Genomic DNA, 20,674 nt, shown 5'->3' on the forward strand with positions numbered 1-20,674 from the left:
TCCACCTGCCAATGCAAGAGACACAAGAGATGCAGGTTGGATACCTGGGTGGGGAATTCCCCACTCCATTTCCCTTGGAGTAGGAAATGGCAACCCACTCCAGTAGTCTTGCCTAGAGAATTCCATGGACAGAGGAGCCTGGCAGGCTACAGTCCAAGGGGTTGCAAAGAGTCAGACACAACTGAGCTCACACACAACTACATCCTAAGTAATAAATTTCTAAGTAATTGCCTAAATTATAAGTGATTTTATTTTCTAAGTGTATTTTTACTGTGAAGTTTAGTATTCCATGTAACCTGTCTTTATGTGTTTGAGAATTAATTCAGGCTATAAAAATTCTGTTGGAATGAAAAGTATATTTTGAACTACATGGAAGAACTCTAATCTGTTGTATTCTAAACTCAATGACTGTTTTTTCTTTTTTTCTTTTTTAAATTTTAAAATCTTTAATTCTTACATGCGTTCCCAAACATGAACCCCCCTCCCACCTCCCTCCCCATAACATCTCTCTGGGTCATCCCCATGCACCAGCCCCAGCATGCTGTATCCTGCGTCAGACATAGACTGGCGATTCGATTCTTACATAATAGTATACATGTTAGAATGCCATTCTCCCAAATCATCCCACCCTCTCCCTCTCCCTTTGAGTCCAAAAGTCCATTATACACATCTGTGTCTTTTTTGCTGTAAACTCAATGACTATTTTTCCTTCTGTTCTTCATATGCATGAGTATTATCTCTCCAAGATAATTCTGAAGTTTTGGTTCTTAAAACATTTCTTTAGTGGTTCTTAACCCCATTTTTGAGTAGGAGAAGTGTGTTCCAGGAATAGGGAATTATTTTCAGTGTTTTACAACTTCCTTTATAGTGTCTTTCAAAACTAAGTTCATATTTTTCTTTGCAGAAAGGGCTATTGCACGACATGAAGTTCGAGAGATTGAGCAGCGACATACCATGGATGGCCCTCGGCAAGATGTAGCTTTAGATGAGGAAGACGACATGGTGATCATTTATAACAGAGTCCCCAAAACTGCAAGCACCTCTTTTACCAATATTGCCTATGACCTGTGTGCAAAGAATAAATACCATGTTCTTCACATCAACACTACCAAAAATAATCCAGTGATGTCACTGCAAGATCAGGTAAATACCACTTGGATTAATAATGTTTTCTGACACTAACTCAAGTTTTGTATTTCAAGAAGATAAAGCATTTTAAGGGATATGTATGCTGAGCCCAGTGGATTATAAGTTTCTTGGAGAAATGGATCAACCAAACTTGTCTATAGTTTTACATTCTTCACAGTATTTAGTACATTTCCTTGCCTACAATATGTATTGAAATACTTGTGAAATAAATGAATTAACAGCTTGAAGTTTTGAAGAGAAACTTGATACTCTTCAGTATGCTAGCCCTTTAAAACTGTGAAATATTTTTAGCAGATGCCCTGCAATAAAAATCATTATATTGTCTCAATTCATCACTGAGAAATCTTTATTTGATGAATACTTGTATTCTATATGGTTCAGTTTTGTGACTAGACTCCTGAATTTAATCTTACCTTCTTTCATGTAAGTATTAGCTATAAACTTCTGGAGAACAGGGGTTATGACTTGTATTTTTAATATAATCTTGCCTTTCAAGTTATTGAGACTCTTTTTTAAAAATTTTTTATCAGAGTATAGTTGATTTACAATGTTGTGTTAATTCCTGTTGTTCAACAAAATGAATCAGTTACACATTTACATGTATACGCTCTTTTTAAGATTCTGATCCCATGTAGGTCATTACAGAGTATTGCGTAGAGTTCCCTGTGCTCTACAGTAGGTTCTTATTAGTTACCTATTTTAGATATATAGTAGCATGTTTTGTGTCTGTCCTGATCTCCCAATTTATCCCTTCTCTCCTTACCTCATGGTAACTGTAAACTTGTTTTCCACATCTATAACTCTTTCTGTTGTGTAATTAAGTTAATTTGTATCCTTTTATAAAAAGTGCTGCAGTGAGCATTGGGGTGCAATATCTTTTAAGGTGTTAAGAATCTTTAGATAAACAGATGGATAGATAATTTATGAAATGGTTTTAAGAAAAGTAGAGGAAGTTATCTCAGAAACTGAAACTGACTCCCCTCTTTAGCAGTAGCTTCAGATATTTCCTTTACACCTGGAGTTCTTACTATAAGTATAGTTCTTTCCGCAGATATTAAAGGGAATAGGAATTGAGCCCCATGATAAGAAAAGATAATATTTGAAAATACTATATAGGATCAAGTACCATATTGGGGTAGCTTATTAGACAGGTATTTGTGATAGTCATGTAGTTAAAATGTATTTATCTGTTCGAAAATAGCTGACCTTATTTTATTGTCACAGAATTGCTGTTATCCCACTATTTAGCGTAGCTTTAATCCTCTCATTGAATTAAGAGAATAACATTGACACACGGTTAGGTACGCTTTCTTACTAGAGAGCTATTTGTAAAGGCTAATTATATATGGCATATCATGTCCCCATATAATTCTTGGCTCTCTGCAGTATCCTCAATTACTCTCTTCTATAGAACCAAAAATCTACGCTCATCAGCCAAATTAAATAACTCTTTTGTAAATGAGAAGAAACATGAGCTTATTTAGCTAAGTGGGTCATAAAAACTATTCATTATGTAATTTTGTATATCTCAAGGGCAAGTGTCCTAAATTATCAAATTTTATACAGTGTGTGCTGCTGAGTCGCTTCAGTCGTGTCCGACTCTGTGCGACCCCATAGACGGCAGCCCCGTCCCTGGGATTCTCCAGGCAAGAACACTGGAGTGGGTTGCCATTTTCTTTCTCCAATGCATGAAAGTGAAAAGTGAAAGTGAAGTCGCTCAGTCGTGTCCAACTCTTAGCGACCCCATGGACTGCAGCCCACCAGGCTCCTCCGTCCATGGGATTTACTAGGCAAGAGTACTGGAGTGGGGTGCCATCGCCTTCTCCGATTCAGTGTGTAGTAGATTTTAAATCTGCATGATTACTTTTCAGAATATATCTTGGTTTACAAGGAGCATTTCTTAATACTCACATAATATTTTACATTTCTTCAGTAATACTGTTTAGAAAAATAGAGTTAATTTGTTCAAATTTTTCTTTGCGACCCCGTGGACTGTAGCCCACCAGGCTCCTCTGCCCATGGGATTCTCCAGGCAAGAATACTGGAGTGGGTTGTCATTTCCTTCTCCAGGGGATCTTCCCAACCCAGGGATTGAACCCGAGTCTCCCACATTGCAGAGAGACGTTTTACCATCTGAGCCACCAGGGAAGCCCATATAATACTACAACATGGATTTGCTTGTTTTCTCAGGACGAGGTCCAAGTTAAACATTTTGGTTATACATTTTGGTGAGAACACAACTTGATGTTTTCTTTGAATAGTTCTCATAGTTCCTGCAACTATGTTTTATGTTTCCTAGTAAATGATAAAAAAGCTCTTTGAAAAACGTAGCCTTGTTTTTCATTTCTTTGGTAATTCCCCAAGGAATGTAGCATAATCTCAGTATACATCGCATGCACAATAAAGGAAACTTGAAAGCAGAGCTGAGGAGTGCGTCTGCTGCTGTTGCTGCTAAGTCGCTTCAGTCGTGTCCGACTCTGAATACGCATTAACTGTTACATAGGGAATGCTTTTATATCAAACCAGAAATACTCTGTCTTTACCTCTTAAGATTTTTCAGAAGAATGATTAAGCAGATAAAAAGTTTAGCAAAGTCTCCCATGCAAAAATGAATCTAGGAAAGAGCTGGAGATATTAAAGGCAAATATTAAGCAGACTGGACTGCTGAGATTGGAAGATGAAAGAACGGAAGGCACAATCATCTATTATATCCCTAAATATTTTTACGAGTAAATTGGGCTTTAAATAGAAGATCAGGACAACAGCAGATTTAATAAAATCCTCATTTTTTAAGTCTCACTTGAGTTAGATACTGATTAGAAACTATTTCTCAGAGAAGAAAGAAGAGCAAAATAGGTCATTTATTAATTCTTATTTAAATAATAGGGCAGTTCAGAACAGCTCACAAGGACAATAAAAATATGGTGTTAAAGTCAAGTATTATACAAGATGATTTTCAGGAAATATTTTTGAAATTATTTTCAAGGTATCTAATATTCAAAAGTTTACATTTAGAGGAAGCTTATACTAGGTTGAAAGTAAAATTAAAATGCTATCTAATATGTCATGCAAAGGGAAAGGAAATAGCACCTATGACTTGTTTGAAGAACTGTTTCTATTCAGAAGAAAGCATCAGTTAAAAAAAATTTAGATCTGGTGTATTAGAGAACATTTTGTATATTAAGCCACCCCTACCTAATTAACTACAGATACTGAACTACCAGCGGACATTCTGAAATATGTCAGCTGGTGATCAAGGCTATTCTTCCCCTTTGGCCCCACAAATACGTTTTAAGTGTTGTTCATTATGTAACCCCTTTGCCTTTAAGGTAGTGTCTGTGCATCTCTTTTGCTGCATAAACACACACACACGCGCGCGCACGCGACAAGCTATGAAAAGGAAAACAGAAGTTTTATCTCATCTAAATGCAACTGGAAAAATGTACCAGTACATGATGCCTATAAATGTCTTATGCATTAAGCTTTGGCAGATTTATATTTCATGGGCCGGGGATGGGGGGAAGGTCTAAGTCATTATCAGATATATCATAGCTATAAGACAACTTTCTAACACTGGACACAACTATGAGAACTATTCAAAGAAAACATCAAGTTGTGTTCTCACCAAAATGTTTAACTTGGACCTCATCCTGAGAAAACAAGCAAATCCATGTTGTATAGAACATATACATCTAGGACAAGTGTCCTGAACTATTAGTGTCAATGTCATAACAATCAAAAAGGGCAGGGGGGAAGGGGAGTGATGAGCTAGAGGAAACTAAGGAGACATGAAAACCAAGTGTAAATTATGACCCATGATTGGATGCTTGAACAAAAATGTCTGCTACTTTGATTCAGAAAAAAATTAAGTGTGTGTGTACATAGAGAGAGGGGAGGAAAGAAAGAGATAAACAGAAGTGGCAAAATGTTACCAGTGACTCTTGGTGAAGAATGTACAAATATTGGCTACTATTCTTTCAACTTTTCTGTAGTTTAATAAGAGTTTTTCAGAATTAAGAGGTTGGGATAAGAGGAACAGTTGGAACAAGGAGATTAGGAGGTAATCATTTGAGAATATAAGGCACGAAAGGACTTAAGTGGTAAGTATGAGGTAGATTCAGCCGTGTAGGTTATGTTTTTGAGATGGGCTTTACTCTGTTAATGGACAGGAATCAGCAGGAGACAGGGAATCGGTTCCTCTAGTTGGAAAATGAAGTTGACTCTAGTACACAAAAGTATCTTTATATTACGGAACATCTTGTCTTTAAAGTAACAAATAGGTTTAAATGGCATCATCTTTTATGATTCTTCTTTATTCTTGTCTGCTCTCATATATTTATTTGAGATAAATAAATCTCTGATCTGATCTGGTCTGATCATATTTAACCCCTTTCTGGAATTATCCAGAATTTGTATTCTCTTACAGGACAGTATAGTATTTTTTTTTTAAATTTACTGTTAAACCAACTTCTGGCTATTTGCATTAAAGCATATGGTTTTATATTAATAGTAGCAAATACTGATTTTTCAGAACAACACTTTAGGTGAATGCTTCTCAACTTAGAATGTGTATACTGAACACCAGTTGAAGTACAGTTTTTTATTCAGAAGGACTGAGATAAAGCCTGATACTTAATTTCTGAGAAGCTTCCTATTAATGCCCAAACTGATACTTCTGGTCCTTGACCCACAGTTTGAATAGCAAAGATCACATAATTCTCAGTGAGGTGATGGAATCATACAAGATGCGAATTATAATCTTCCCAGGATGGTGAGTTACTTATCTTTAAATTAGCATTCCTACCTCCCCAACAAAATCTAAATTCCTTACCTGGGCCAACAGGTCCTCCTTCTTGATCAGACACTTGCCCATTGGCCATTGCTTCAATCTTTTATTTGCTGGCCACACTGAACTTTTGATTCATTGAATGCACCAAGCCTTTACCGCTTCAGGGCCTCTGTACTTAACATTCCCTCTTAGAATGCACTTCTCCTGGCCTCACAGTTGGCTTTATATTACCTGTTAAGGTTTCAGCTTATTGACATCCTCATAGCAAAACCTTAGTTGGCCATCCTATTTATTAAATACTTCTTTCAGGTTACTAGGTACCATTATTCTTTCACTGTCTTTCCTATTACCGATTTATTTATTTCCTGTCATTTTCTCTATTATAATTTAAGTTTCTTAAGGGCAGGGACCTTGTCTGTCTTGTTCACTTTGTATCCCTGGGCTTAGAACCATACCTAAAACATAGTTCGGTTCAGTCACTCAGTCGTGCCCGACTCTTTGCGACCCTTTGGACTGCAGCATGCCAGGCCTCCCTGTCCATCACCAACTACCAGAGTTTACTTAAACTCATGTCCATTGAGTTGGTGATGTGATCCAACCATCTTATCCTCTGTCGTTGCCTTCTCCTCCTGCCTTCAATCTTTCCCAGCATCAGGGTCTTTTCCAATGAGTCAACTCTTCGCAAGAGGTGGCCAACGTATTGGAGTTTCAGCTTCAGCCTCTGTCCTTCCAATGAATATTCAAGACTGATTTCCTCTAGGATGGACTGATTGGATCTCCTTGCAGTCCAAGAGACTCAAGAGTCTTCTCCAACACCACAGTTCAAAAGCATCAATTCTTCAGCACTCAGCTTTCTTTATAGTCCAGCTCACATCCATACATGACTACTGGAAAAACAATAGCTTTGACTAGACAGACTTTTGTTGTCAAAGTAATGTCTCTGCTTTTGAATATGCTGTCTAGGTTGGTCATAACTTTTCTTCCAAGGAGTAAGAGTCTTTTAATTTCATGGCTGCAATCACCATCTGCAGTGATTTTGGAGCCCAAGAAAATAAGTCTGCCACTGTTTCCACTGTTTCCCCATCTATTTGCCATGAAGTGATGGGACCAGATGCTATGATCTTAGTTTTCTGAACGTTGCATTTTAACCCAACTTTTTCACTCTGCTCTTTCACTTTCATCAAGAGGCTCTTTAGTTCTTCTTTGCTTTCTGCCATAAGGATGGTGTCATCTGCATATTTGAGGTTATTGATATTTCTCCCAGCAGTCTTCATTCCAGCTTGTGCTTCATCCAGCCCAGTATTTCTTGTGATGTACTCTGCATATAAGTTAACTAAGCAGGGTGACAATATGCAGCCTTGATGTACTCCTTTCCCTATTTGGAACCAGTCTGTTGTTCCATGTCCAGTTCTAACTGTTGCTTCTTGACCTGCATACAGATTTCTCAAGAGGCAGGTCAGGTAATCTGATATTCCCATCTGTTTAAGAATTTTCCACAGTTTCTTGTGATCCACACAGTCAAAGGCTTTGGCATAGTCAATAAAGCAGAAATAGATGTTTTTCTGGAACTCTCTTGGTTTTTGGTGATCCAGCGGATGTTGGCAATTTCATCTCTGTTACCTCTGCCTTTTCTAATACCAGCTTGAACATCTGGAAGTTCACGGTTCACGTACTGTTGAAGCCTTGCTTGGAGAATTTTGAGCGTTGCTTTACTAGCATGTGAGATGAATGCAGTTGTTCAGTAGTATGAGTATTCTTTGGCATTGCCTTTTCTGGAGAAGGAAATGGCAACCCACTCCAGTATTCTTGCCTGGAGAATCCCATGGATGGAGGAGCTTGGTGGGCTACAGTCCACGGGTCTCAAAGAGTCAGACACGACTGAGCGACTTCACTTTCACTTTCACTTTCTTTGGGATTGGAATGAAAACTGACCTTTTCCAATCCTGTGGCCATTGCTGAGTTTTCCAAATTTGCTGGCATATTGAGTGCAGCACTTTCACAGCATCATCTTTTAGGACTTGAAATACTTCAACTGGAATTCCATCACCTCCACTAGCTTTGTTCGTAGTGATGCTTCCTAAGGCCCACTTGACTTCACATTCCAGGATGTCTGGCTCTAGGTGAGTGATCATACTATCGTGATTGTCTGGGTGGTGAAGATCTTTCTTGTATAGTTCTTCTGTGTATTGTTGCCACCTCTTCTTAATATCTTATGCTTCTGTTAGGTCCATACCATTTCTGTCCTTTATTGCGCCCATCTTTGCATGAAATGTTCCCTTGGTATCTCTAATTTTCTTGAAGAGATCTCTAGTCTTTACCATTCTATTGTAGATAGTCCATATTGTATTGTATGTATTGTAGATACATAGTAGATACTCCGTAATTTTTTGTTGAATGAATAAATGAACAAATGAACCTGCCTAGGTTCTGAAGGTAATTCTTAGCTGAGCTTGATGCCTTGGTGGTAAATCCTGGCAGAAGGAGTACCTCTGATTGATAGTAGTAGGATTGAACAACACAGTTCTGAGCTTTAGTACAGATAGTTTACTATGTTCTTTTGCTGCTGAACCTTTCTTATATGGTATCCAATTATTACTCATTTTTTCTCTTTGTATAGAAAACTTCCTCTCCAATTTAGTCTCATAAAACTACCCACGGCTGTACAGTGAATGTTTATTTTAAGTATGTGCATGAGTAGGAGTTTGGTATATATAATTACCCAAGTTAATAGTAATGTTCACTCAATAGATAGTAATTACAAAGTTGGAATTTGACCAGGATGTTCAGGATGACATTCCTACTTTTAGATAGTGAAAACAAGTTCTTTTGTGATCATATTTAATCATAATGTTGAGATTACTCTTATTAAGAATATAAGTCTAGATATAGTGTTAGTGAGAGGGTGCTTTCTCAGCTTTTCCTATTGCACTGGTTCAATTCTGGTTCAACTAGCAAATAAATCACAACACCACTCCCTACATTGCTTGTGTTTTCCCTAAAGGCCTCTTCTGATTACTTGCTAGCCTAACTCTGCTTAAGAGTTATAAAATCTGACAAAAATCACAGTTTAAAATTTGCTCCAGGCTAGCCATAAAACATCTCTTTTTCCTGTGTTGTTATCTAACTACTATTTCTGAAACACCTTCTTGCTAGCCTTTTGCAGTCAGAGTATGGAAAATCTCTTTGAATAAACTTGCTATGGTGACTTTATTTCTTTTCCCCAAGAGTTTTCAGCGTTTTCAGATTCAGCCTCATTTGACACTATTAGTTTAGCTCCTTTTTGCCCCCTCTCTTTATCTTTCATTAGTGCCAAGTATCGTAGTCAGTAAGACTCCATAAAATGAACTGAGTAGAAGCTTGCCCACCTGATCTACGTCCCCCCTTACTATCTATCTATCTACATCTCCCCTTACTATCTCCTCCTGTCTATCCCAGAGCTTTATCTCACAGTCTTGGGCAGAATGCACCACTGTAGAGGAAAACCAGAAGAAAAACTGAAAGGCAAGTGGAAGAGAAGAGACGAGAACACAGAAAGTGACAGGGCAGGGCCTGCAGCTAGACTGATGAAAGGGCGTAAGCAAATATGACCGATGAGAGACAGGGAAAATTCTGGAGAACTCAGAGGATAAAAATTAAATGTGGCTAAATTAATACTTTGAAAGGAAAACTTTTAAAAAGTATGTTCTTCAGAGGGCATTAATTAGGTTTTTATGTCCTGGGAGATTACTTTTGAAAAGGAGATTAGGATGGTGTAGAATTTCAGTCATATATAAATGACACTTATAAATGCTCAGACTTTTCTCCAGATTAGTGTGAACTACCACTTTAACCTTATTGACAGTATTTATTTACTTAGCACTTTTTGCTTCCCTCTGAAGGGAAGGTAAATCTCAGCTCAGCATCTTTGAATTTATTGCAAATCAGCCACAGCTTTATTAATGAGATTTTAACAGATTGCCTTAGTTAAATGTTGATTAGATGAAAGAAAAAAATACATTCACATATATATTAAGTTTGTAGCTTTCAGTATTCTCTTAGTTGGAGATTAGAGGAAGATTCTGTGTGTTTGGAGACTAGCAATAGTAGAGTGTAGGGAATTCCCAGATGGTCTGTGCTCCCAATGCAGGGGGCATGGGTTCGATCTCTGGTTAGGAACTAAGATCCCACATGCTATGCAACATGGCCAAAAAATTAAAAAATTTAAAAAAAGACTGTAGAGAATTTAGCAATGTACCTGAATATGCCTCAGAATGTATTTGGTATAATAAGATTCAAAGTCCTACATTTAGCCTGGGTCTCTTAGTTTTGACCAGCATTGTTCAGCAACCCTTGAGGTTACCCAGGACAATAAAAAGGCAAGACTAAGTCAGTGGCCATTGTCAAAAAATGGTTATTCAGTACAAGAGATAGTGCACAGAGTAGATTGGAAGTTGAGATTATAATGAATGTAAGCAGGAAGATATACAGTTGAGAGAGATATATCAACAGAGCTTTGAGATCTTGGAGATTTGACTGTCTGGATCTCAGGGATTTCCTGAGCATTGGACAGAACCTGAAATTCTCAGTGTCCTAGTCTGTTGATCAGTATTATGATGTCAAAGATATCTGTCTGCTTCTCTTTCAAGTCTTCTAGTCCCCAGACCTCTCCAACCTTGTTTAAATTGGACAATAATAGATTAAAGAAATTAGCCAGTGGTATAGAAGGATGCTGCTGCTGCTGCTGCTGCTGCTGCTAAGTCTCTTCAGTCGTGTCCGACTCTGTGCGACCCCATAGACAGCAGCCCACCAGGCTCCGCCATCCCTGGGATTCTCCAGGCAAGAACACTGGAGTGGGTTGCCATTTCCTTCTCCATGCATGAAAGTGAAAAATGAAAGTGAAGTCACTGAGTCGTGTCCAACTCTCGGCGACTCCATGGACTGCAGCACACCAGGCTCCTCCGTCCATGGGATTTTCCAGGCAAGAGTATTGGAGTGGGGTGCCATTGCCTTCTCTGATAGGATGATTGGACCCAAAATCGGAGCTATGTGGTTCTTGGACTTCAGTTTCTGTAACATAAAGAGTACAAAATATCGAGGCCCCTTCTACCTCTAAAGTGCTGATTCTGCAAACAGGAAAGTTTGAGATCGGTGACAGCAGTGGATGCCTCTTGCCTTGTTCTGTTCTGCCTTCACCAGAGTACCCTGAGTCCAATGGAGGCACAGCCCTTTTATTTATTTTATTACTTTCTGTGTTCCTTGGAATGCTTTGGTTCCAGAGTGCTTCAGGCATCACTGTGTGGGCAGATGGGGGAGACTGAGTAGGCGGGGGCATCCTGTTTTATATGTTGTGGTAGCTTGTGTGTGTGTGTGTGTGTGTGTGTGTGTGTGTGTATGATCTGTATATGTGATAACATTTATACCACTGTTTTAGTTCAGCATACTTTTTTTTTTTCCATATCATGAAAGCAATAGCTGAGAGAGTATATCCTTGTTAAAGAGCCTCTATAGACCTCAGGCCTCCTTTGCAGGCAGTACAGAACGAGCTTCATGTTGATAAAACCAAGAGCTGGGTCCTGGGTCCACACATGCTAAAGGCTTGCTCCTCAGTGTCACCTGCTGACCTGGCCATGCTGTGGAAACTTTTTAGAAGTGCAGAATCTTGGACCCCACTCCAGACCTGCAGAGTCAGAGTCTGCATTTTAACAAGAGGTGGTAAAATGCAGGTGATTCATTTGCACACTGAGTTTGGGAAGCCCGGTAGCAGTCCAGGTCTCATCCAGCTTCAGGGCTTTTCACCTCACATTACAGAGCACGCAGCAGATGGAGTGTGTCTTCAGGAGAATTTAGTTTGATCTTGACCATCCTTTGGAAGGGTGGAGGGAAAAAGGATACTTGAAGTTTATACGTGTCTTTCATCCCAGTGTACTATGATCCTCTAACATTTGGCTTATATAACAGTGTTTTCTTAGGTTTCAATCTGTCATTCCCTTTCATTTCCCTCTTATACCATCACATCCATTTAAATCTCAGCTTCTGAAGAGCTCAGCTGTAAGTATCTTAAGCACCCTTGAACCACCATCTCCCATTCCTAGTCTCTTTGTCTTGTATTTCTTCCTCATTTGGGACTGAAATACTGAAAATTATTTTCACAGAACCAAAAGCTTATATAATTCACCATTAAGTAGAAATTATAAGGGTTTTTCATATTCAACATGTAAACTTTTTTAAGGATTCAGTTTATGGATTAAGTAGTATTTTATTTTCTGTTTCTTTTTCATTTGCCATTTGATATTTTTATTCTGTTTGATATCTTGAAGAACAAATAGGAAAGAACCTGAAATCTCAAGTCACATGTTTATTTGGCTCATTCGTTTTGGTGGGGACAATTTGTAAATATCTACTGAAATAATATAATTGTGTACTCTCTAATACAACATAATTTTGTTATCTACATCCAATTTTCAGATTTTAATAATGTGTGTGTATGTGTAAAATAATAACATAAGGTTCTTTTCATTTCCCCTCCAAAAACTCCATTGTTTCTAACTCCATTGTTAGTATTTGAGTTATAAATTGAGTTATAAATCCTCCTTCCAGAATCTTCCATCTTGCCTTAGTTCACATCCTCTGACATAAGGCTGCTTCTGCAGTTTCCCTACTCTGTTCCTACCAGTGGGCCTTATCCAGGAGCCATCATTCATGGCTATTAATTTATTGACTAACCTGGTAAGAAGTGCTCCAGAATATCACCATGTAACTAACTATTATAAAGTGTAAGTGAAGGACTGATGAATTGTCAGAAGTAGGCGATTGACAGTTCTGTGTCAGGGGCTGAGGTCGCAGCTTACAGGGGCTTTCCCTGCAGAGGGTGGTGGGCCGCCACCCCCAGCCATCCCCACACTGTCTCTAGTCTCCAGAAGAGATTCTTAACCACTTGCTGTTGATCCTGCAGAGATTTGATTATCAGAAATTTATATTATTTTTCTTTGAAGAATTATGTATCATAATTCTTATAATTCTGTTTTGTAGTTGGTTTATCAAGTTCTATATTAACCAGTTCTTGAAACTTTAATATTTATACTTAAACTGTTGTATTAACTAATATTTTGTATACTTTTAATTCTAGTAGATTAAAATAGTAATATTTAGATATTTTTTAAAATTTATCTTTTAGCTTTTTTATCAACAAGTTGATGATATCTGCTCAACCATATGATATCTGCTCTTAGTGGTTTAAAGTCTTCTGATACTCATCTTTTCTTCACTCATTTGGTTTTAGGATTAGTTGATATTTGTTTTATTTGTTAGTCATTAGAAATGTGAATTTTTATGAATAACGAGTCTCTAGGAAGAAGAGATTTGCATAGACTATCCCCATATTGAATTGCTACCTGCTTCAGCTTGTGTGTTTGTATACCCTCCCCCCCACTATATAAATGTACTCACTGTGCAGTATTGTAAATGGTTGCATTGTGCAATTTTGTTTTCAAGATCCTCTTTCACTCTTTTCTAAGAGTGGTGACAGTAGCTTCTCTATGATGCATTAGTAATTACAGGTCACACTATGCTTTTCTTAGTTGAAGCCTGTATTTCAAACTCCATAATTGTCAAAGTGGTGTGATCAGCTTTAAATGCCTAAATGAAAAGTATTTTGCTATCACAAAATTTTATTTTCTTTAAATTGTACTTAAGTAATGAGTATGTTCTCCTTTTTTAGGTGCGCTTTGTAAAGAATATAACTTCCTGGAAAGAGATGAAACCAGGGTTTTATCATGGGCACATTTCTTATTTGGATTTTGCAAAGTAAGTTATACCCAAAATTATACACAAAAGAATGCTTTGTACTTTAGCAACCTAAGAAGAGATAAAGTTATTAAATAATTGTGATTTTGATTTTTAGAAGAGCACTGGCTTGTGTTTGCCGCTTTAGATATGGAATGTAAATATGCCTTCTAGTGTTTTACTGCCCTCTAGTGTTCATGAATTGATGATTGTCAGATTAATTTTAGAAATTTAAGGTAGATAAATTTAGGTAATGCCCTTTAAATTTATTTATCATTATATTTCTGCTTCATGTGCAATCAAATAACACTATTTTAGGAGAGTTCCAAGTTTTAACCTAGAAGCCAGTCGAATTATGACTTACCACATCATTGACTGAGAACAGAGAAAGCAAAGAAGCCATTACTCACTTATTCATAACCTGAAGTGTCTGCTTCTCAGCCAAGACACACTTCCCCTTTGACTACCTTGTTTTAGCTTTACAATTGAGTTATGAAAAGACTTTTTTTTTAAGTGATTTTTCTTTATAGTGATTTGCCTGAAACTGGACCTAAATAACTCTAATTTTCCATGTTTTGGGGGAAGCATAGGATCAAGGTATTCCTGTCATAACTCTTTCCAGAAAAGTTAATAAAGTATAGGCCTTTGTACAGTATCCAAGCACTATGTGCCTCCCCCTAGAGTTTGTGCCACAGTAAGTACTAATCAGAAGACTGATTAAAAGGAATATTCTAAATATGTATAGTTTGGTGAATCTATTTAAATATTTTTTTGTAGCACATAGAGTATTATTGTTGGAAAACCTCAAAAGCAAATCTATCCCCTAATAAAACTATTCCAAAAACATTAAAAATGTTTTTAAATATTTTTTGTTAGGTGGACCAGTTTTAATGTTTTTATTGAACTTGTTAGAGTATTGCATCTGTTTTATTTTTTTGGCTGCGAAACGCGTGGAATCTTACTTTCCAGATAAGGGACTGAACCCACATTCGAAGGCAAAGTCATAGCCACTGGACTGCCAGGGAGGTCCCCTACTTTTAAATTATTTAATCTTAGATGTGCTTGCTCAGTCATTTCTTTAGCAGTCATGACTTCAGAGCAGTATATCCCCTTGTATTTGACAACTTCAAAGAGCATTCTGTGTAAAATCCAAAAGTTAAATTGATGTCCCACTATCATTTCAACTTTTCAAATTTGAAAAGAAAAACAGTTGAATGAAATGTTGCAGATTCACATTGATAATAAATCTTAACTTTCTTGGAAAGCAAGTAATTGAAAGGAATCTCCCAAATGTTACACACATGAAACAGCATATTCTCGTTTCTGGTTCCTCCTACAGCACTCAGGGTCTTTCAGTAAAATATTAGCTTTAAAGTTAGATGTGCATGTTTCTGTAAATTATTCATGCAGCAGTATTGAAAACATTCTATAGGCAGCTTTAAAATAAACTAATTATTTTTCTTTGCAGAGGGACTGAACCAATTTCATAAACTTCATTCATATGCATATTCCCTCAGGGCTGCATTATCCTTCAATTGAATGTTTGTTACCCTTTCACGTAAATGATTTTTTTTCCCCCACACATAGCTTGGCTTCATACTTGAGGTTTTCATTATTACAATAATATTGAGTACTTTTGCTTTTGGCAGAAGTCTTCGAATGAAGCTCTGGTGTATGCTAGGGTTCTTACAGTTGAAAAAATACAGAGTTCTTGGAAAGATTAATCTCATGTATTAAATACTGATATGAACATTTAAGGATTTGAATATTTTCATAATATGTTTCATTTTATTGGAAGCAAAAAGTATTGTGAAAAATTTTGATAGACCTTTACAAGATTTTAAACAAATACCTTAAAAAAATCAACTAGAGAAAATGTATTTTGATGTATATAGTCACAAACTATTTTAGATATAACTAGTATCTTTTAAAATGATTTTTAGTTTGACTGTCATACTCACCACAAGTAAGGAAGAGAGGAAAGAAACATCACCTTACCAGTTTTTAAAATACTTTATTCTTTAAAACGTATTCCTGACCAGTGTAGTACCTTGTGGAGTCCATTAAAATACTTGCCTTCAAGAAAAAAGGGGTCAAATTCGATGAAAGAAATATGTAATGACATAGCTTTTCAATTGCCTTAGCAGAAACACTAAAAAGAGTACAAACCCAGGAAACCTAGGCAGTAAGATGGACAAATAAAAATTGAAAAGTGCTTTCTAATTTAGACTGATCACAAGAAGCGCACATTTTATTTTTAAACCCATATCTGCTCAAGCTATATTTTGGTTATGTTTATCTGGTTTTGTTTAGAACTTTAGAATAAGAACAGAAATATCTTATTGTTATAGTTGTGTTCCTGTCCTGTCTTGTCTTAACCTTATCTCATTCCTTTTTGTCTTAATCCTATTCTTATATTTTTAAGCACATTTCCTAGTTCTTCTTTCCATTTTTCTATTTAGTGTTTAATTACTGTTTTTAATTGGTGGACAAACCATTTTAAAATAATGTAAAATAATTATGAATTTAGAAATTTTCCAGTGGAAAGAAAATTGTATAGATTAAGACATTTTCAAAATGTCCTAGGTTACATACAGGCAGTATAAAGTTGAACAAGTTGGAGTTCTTATTCTCAGTGAGTTCACTGAAGCCCCCTTTTTTTCCCTATAATTATCAATTCATTTTGGTTCATTATAAACAGTGAAAATATTCAGATTATTCTCTGTTTAAAATTCATACCACTCGTTTATCAGCAGTATCTACTACTCCCACTTTGATTTTCTTCATATTTTGCAAAGAAAAATATTTAAACATCTTTCAAAAGCCTTTTTCAGACTATTTTCCATTATCAAGAATAATGTCCAGCTGAAACTAATGCTGGTTTTGATCAGACGCTGCTGAGAATTTTTTTTTTATGATCTAGCTACCTAGGGTCATATGTCATCATCCGGGCTCAGAAAGATATTTGGACATTTTTTTAAATACAGCAGTCAGTTTTATTCAGGCCCATGTGAGGTGTGTACTGCCTTTGTTGGTCATCCCCAGGAATGAGTATGAGCTGTCATCACCATCATTTTGGTTTCACTGTATCACCCCAGTTGTCTTTTTCACAACAACTGAGATGAATCAGTAAAGAAGCAGGTATGTCAGGATAAGAAACAAATAATTAAATGCTTCACTAGAGAGTAATAAAATGTTAGTATTTTAGGCCAAGAGTTTATAATATATAGATTCTGTGCGATTGTCCCTTTTGCCTTGTATTTCTCTGCTGAACCAGTTGAAGTTTGTACCACTTTCTACATCTTTTAGCAAAGCTGTCACAACACTGTAGAAACATTTAAAAAATTATTTTAATCATTCTAAGTAATATGTGAGAGTTGTCTTTTTACTGCTCTTATATTCTAGCTCTTTCTGTGACATCAATTGTGTAGATGCTAAGAAGAAATCTCTCAGGTCTGCCGTGCCATGCCAAGTCACTTCAGTTGTGTTAAACTCTTTGTGACCCTGTAGTCAGATCTGCAGTTAAATCTCCCTTAGTTCCTTCCTAGCTCAGCAGTCTCAGACACATGACTTTAGATCTTCAGTTTCCCGTTTGTGAAATGAGGATAATTAACTACTTTATGGGTGGTTGTGAGTATTAAAATGTAATAAGAAACAGTTCATTTGTGACTCACACAGAGCCATGTTAGCCAGTCCCTTAAAACTCTGACTTTGTTCAGTTACTGTGATGTCTTACTGGTGTTTTCTTCTCCCTTTTTGAGTTTGTGCTGACCCTCCTTATTCCCAACTCCTAATCAGGAATTGCCCAAGATTCTGTCTTTGCCTCCAATATTGTCATTTGAGAAGTTTACCCATTTTTATTTATCAAAGCGTCCAAAGAAGAAACTTCAGAGTCATTTTGAATCACCCTTTTCTTTGCCACATGGGTCTAGCCAGTCACCAAATCTTTGTGGATGGCTTCTTAGTGTCCTGCTTTTGATGCTCATCCAGTTGGGCGCTTGTGTCAGTGGTTAGCTCCTTTCTGGGGAGTAAGGATGGAGGCAGAACGATTTCTGTCCACCCACCAGTTTCTGGATACTTGGGTTTTCTCCAGCTTTTGCTGATTATGAGTAAAGTTGCCAGAACATTTGCTGTAGGTTTTATGTGGACACAGTGTCTTCATTTCTCTTGTGTAAAACCTAGAAGTGAGATTGCTAGATTGTAAGACACTGCTAGCAGTTTTCCCAGTGACTTTATTATTTTGCTGTGTATCCTCACTATCATTTGGTAGTGTTAGACCACCCCTCCTATTTTAAAAAAATTGCCCCATTTTAATAGATGAATGCTCATTTCAAGAAATAGTTATTTAAAAAATCTTTTGTTCTTCATATCATTGTCAGTGGGACCAATAAATACCAACAGGTTATTCACTATTTTTGAAACAAGACAATGGGAATTTACTGTAGCAGATTTTGGAGGTTTCTAGGAATGCTTTAGGGATAAGAGAGTCCAGAATAAATGGGTACAGTCCTCCCTTGTTATTTACAGTTTCCACATCTGCGAATTCATCTAACTGCAGATCAGCTGTGTATCAGTGTCCCTTGTGTGAGACTGCTACTTAACTTGAAATGTTAAATCTAGTGTGAAGCAGAAATCTCAAAGTGTAATAAGTTCATGAAGACTCTTTGAGCCCTCCTTCAACTTCATCATCTTCTAGTTGTCAAGGTTCCTTTCAGATGTTCTGAGTGTGCACTTTTTCTTTTAACTATTGTTGATGTTCATTCATCTGTCCAGGCTATATAGAGTGTGGGTGTAAAGAAATGTTCCTGGTTTGTCTTCCTTATTGTTATACCATGTATTCTACACATGGACATCACCAGATGGTCAACACCAAAATCAGACTGATTATATTCTCTGCAGCCAAAGATGGAGAAGCTCTATACAGTCAACAAAAACAGGACCAGGAGCTGACTGTGGCTCAGATCATGAACTCCTTATGACCAAATTCAGACTCAAATTGAAGAAAGTAGGGAAAACCGCTAGACCATTCAGGTATGACCTAAATCAAATCCCTTATGATCATACAGTGGAAGTGAGAAATAGATTTAAGGGCCTAGATCTGATAGATAGAGTGCCTGATGAACTATGGAATAAGGATGGTGACACTGTACAGGAGACAGGGATCAAGACCATCCCCATGGAAAAGAAATGCAAAAAAGCAAAATGGCTGTCTGGAGAGGCCTTACAAATAGCTGTGAAAAGAAGAGAGGCGAAAAGCAAAGGAGAAAAGGAAAGATATAAGCATCTGAATGCAGAGTTCCCAAGAATAGCAAGAAGAAATAAGAAAGCCTTCTTCAGCGATCAGTGCAAAGAAATAGAGGAAAACAACAGAATGGGAAAGACTAGAGATCTCTTCAAGAAAATTAGAGATACCAAGGAACATTTCATACAAAGATGGGCTCGATAAAGGACAGAAATGGTCTGGACCTAACAGAAGCAGAAGATATTAAGAAGAGGTGGCAAGAATACACGGAAGAACTGTACAAAAAAGATCTTCATGACCCAGATAATCATGATGATGTGATCACTAATCTAGAGCCAGACATCTTGGAATGTGAAGTCAAGTGGGCCTTAGAAAGCATCACTATGAACAAAGCTAGTGGAGGTGATGAAATTCCATTTGAGCTGTTTCAAATCCTGAAAGATGATGCTGTGAAAGTGCTGCACTCAATATGCCAGCAAATTTGGAAAACTCAGCAATGGCCACAGGACTGGAAAAGGTCAGTTTTCATTCTAATTCTAAAGAAAGGCAATGCCAAAGAATGCTCAAACTACCACACAATTGCACTCATCTCAAACGATAGTAAAGTAATGCTCAAAATTCTCCAAGCCAGGCTTCAGCAATACATGAACCGTGAACTCCCTGATGTTCAAGCTGGTTTTAGAAAAGGCAGAGGAACCAGAAATCAAATTGCCAACATCTGCTGGATCATTGAAAAAGCAAGAGAGTTCCAGAAAAACATCTATTTCTGCTTTCTTGACTATGCCAAAGCCTTTGACTGTGTGGATCACAATAAACTGTGGAAAATTCTGAAAGAGATGGGAATACCAGACCACCTGACCTGCCTCTTGAGAAATCTGTATGCAGGTCAGGAAGCAACAGTTAGAACTGGACGTGGAACAACAGACTGGTTCCAAATAGGAAAAGGAGTACGTCAAGGCTGTATATTGTCACCCGGCTTATTTAACTTCTATGCAGAGTACATCATGAGAAACGCTGAGCTGGAGAAGCACAAGCTGGAATCAGGATTTCCGGGAGAAATATCACTAACCTCAGATATGCAGATGACACCACCCTTATGGCAGAAAGTGAAGAGGAGCTAAAAATAAAAAGCCTCTTGATGAAAGTGAAAGAGGAGAGCAAAAAAGTTGGCTTAAAGCTCAACATTCAGAAAACAAAGATCATGGCATGTGGTCCCATCACTTCATGGGAAATAGATGGGGAAACAGTGTCAGACTTTATTTTTTGGGGCTCCAAAATCACTGCAGATGGTGATTGCAGCCATGAAATTAAAAGACGCTTACTCCTTGGAAGGAAAGTTATGACCAACCTAGATAGAATGTTTAAAAGCAGAGACATTACTTTGCCGACTAAGGCCTGTCTAGTCAAGGCTATGGTTTTCCCAGTGGTCATGTATGGATGTGAGAGTTGGACTGTGAAGAAGGCTGAGCGCCGAAGAATTGATGCTTTTGAACTGTGGTGTTGGAGAAGACTCTTGAGAGTCCCTTGGACTGCAAGGAGATGCAACCAGTCCATTCTGAAGATCAGCCCTGGGATTTCTTTGGAAGGAATGATGCTAAAGCTGAAACTCCAGTACTTTGGCCAACTCATGCGAAGAGTTGACTCATTGGAAAAGACTCTTATGCTGGGAGGGATTGGGGGCAGGAGGAGAAGGGGACGACCGAAGATGAGATGGCTGGATGGCATCACTGACT

The 20,674-nt window shown here is 37.4% G+C and overlaps 1 protein-coding gene across 2 annotated transcripts in view; it reads left to right on the plus strand.

Annotated features, from left to right (window-relative positions):
- Positions 1–20,674, plus strand: part of HS2ST1 (heparan sulfate 2-O-sulfotransferase 1) — a 184,770-nt gene that overhangs the window by 146,709 nt on the left and 17,387 nt on the right. For both annotated transcript variants that reach the window (XM_069596752.1, XM_069596743.1), the window contains exons 2-3: positions 905–1,143; positions 13,635–13,720. In XM_069596752.1, coding sequence (XP_069452853.1) covers positions 905–1,143; positions 13,635–13,720 — 325 coding nt within the window. The remainder of the gene's footprint in view (positions 1–904; positions 1,144–13,634; positions 13,721–20,674) is intronic.

The sequence above is a fragment of the Ovis canadensis genome, chromosome 1, assembly GCF_042477335.2.
Source record: "Ovis canadensis isolate MfBH-ARS-UI-01 breed Bighorn chromosome 1, ARS-UI_OviCan_v2, whole genome shotgun sequence".
Lineage (NCBI taxonomy): Eukaryota > Metazoa > Chordata > Mammalia > Artiodactyla > Bovidae > Ovis > Ovis canadensis.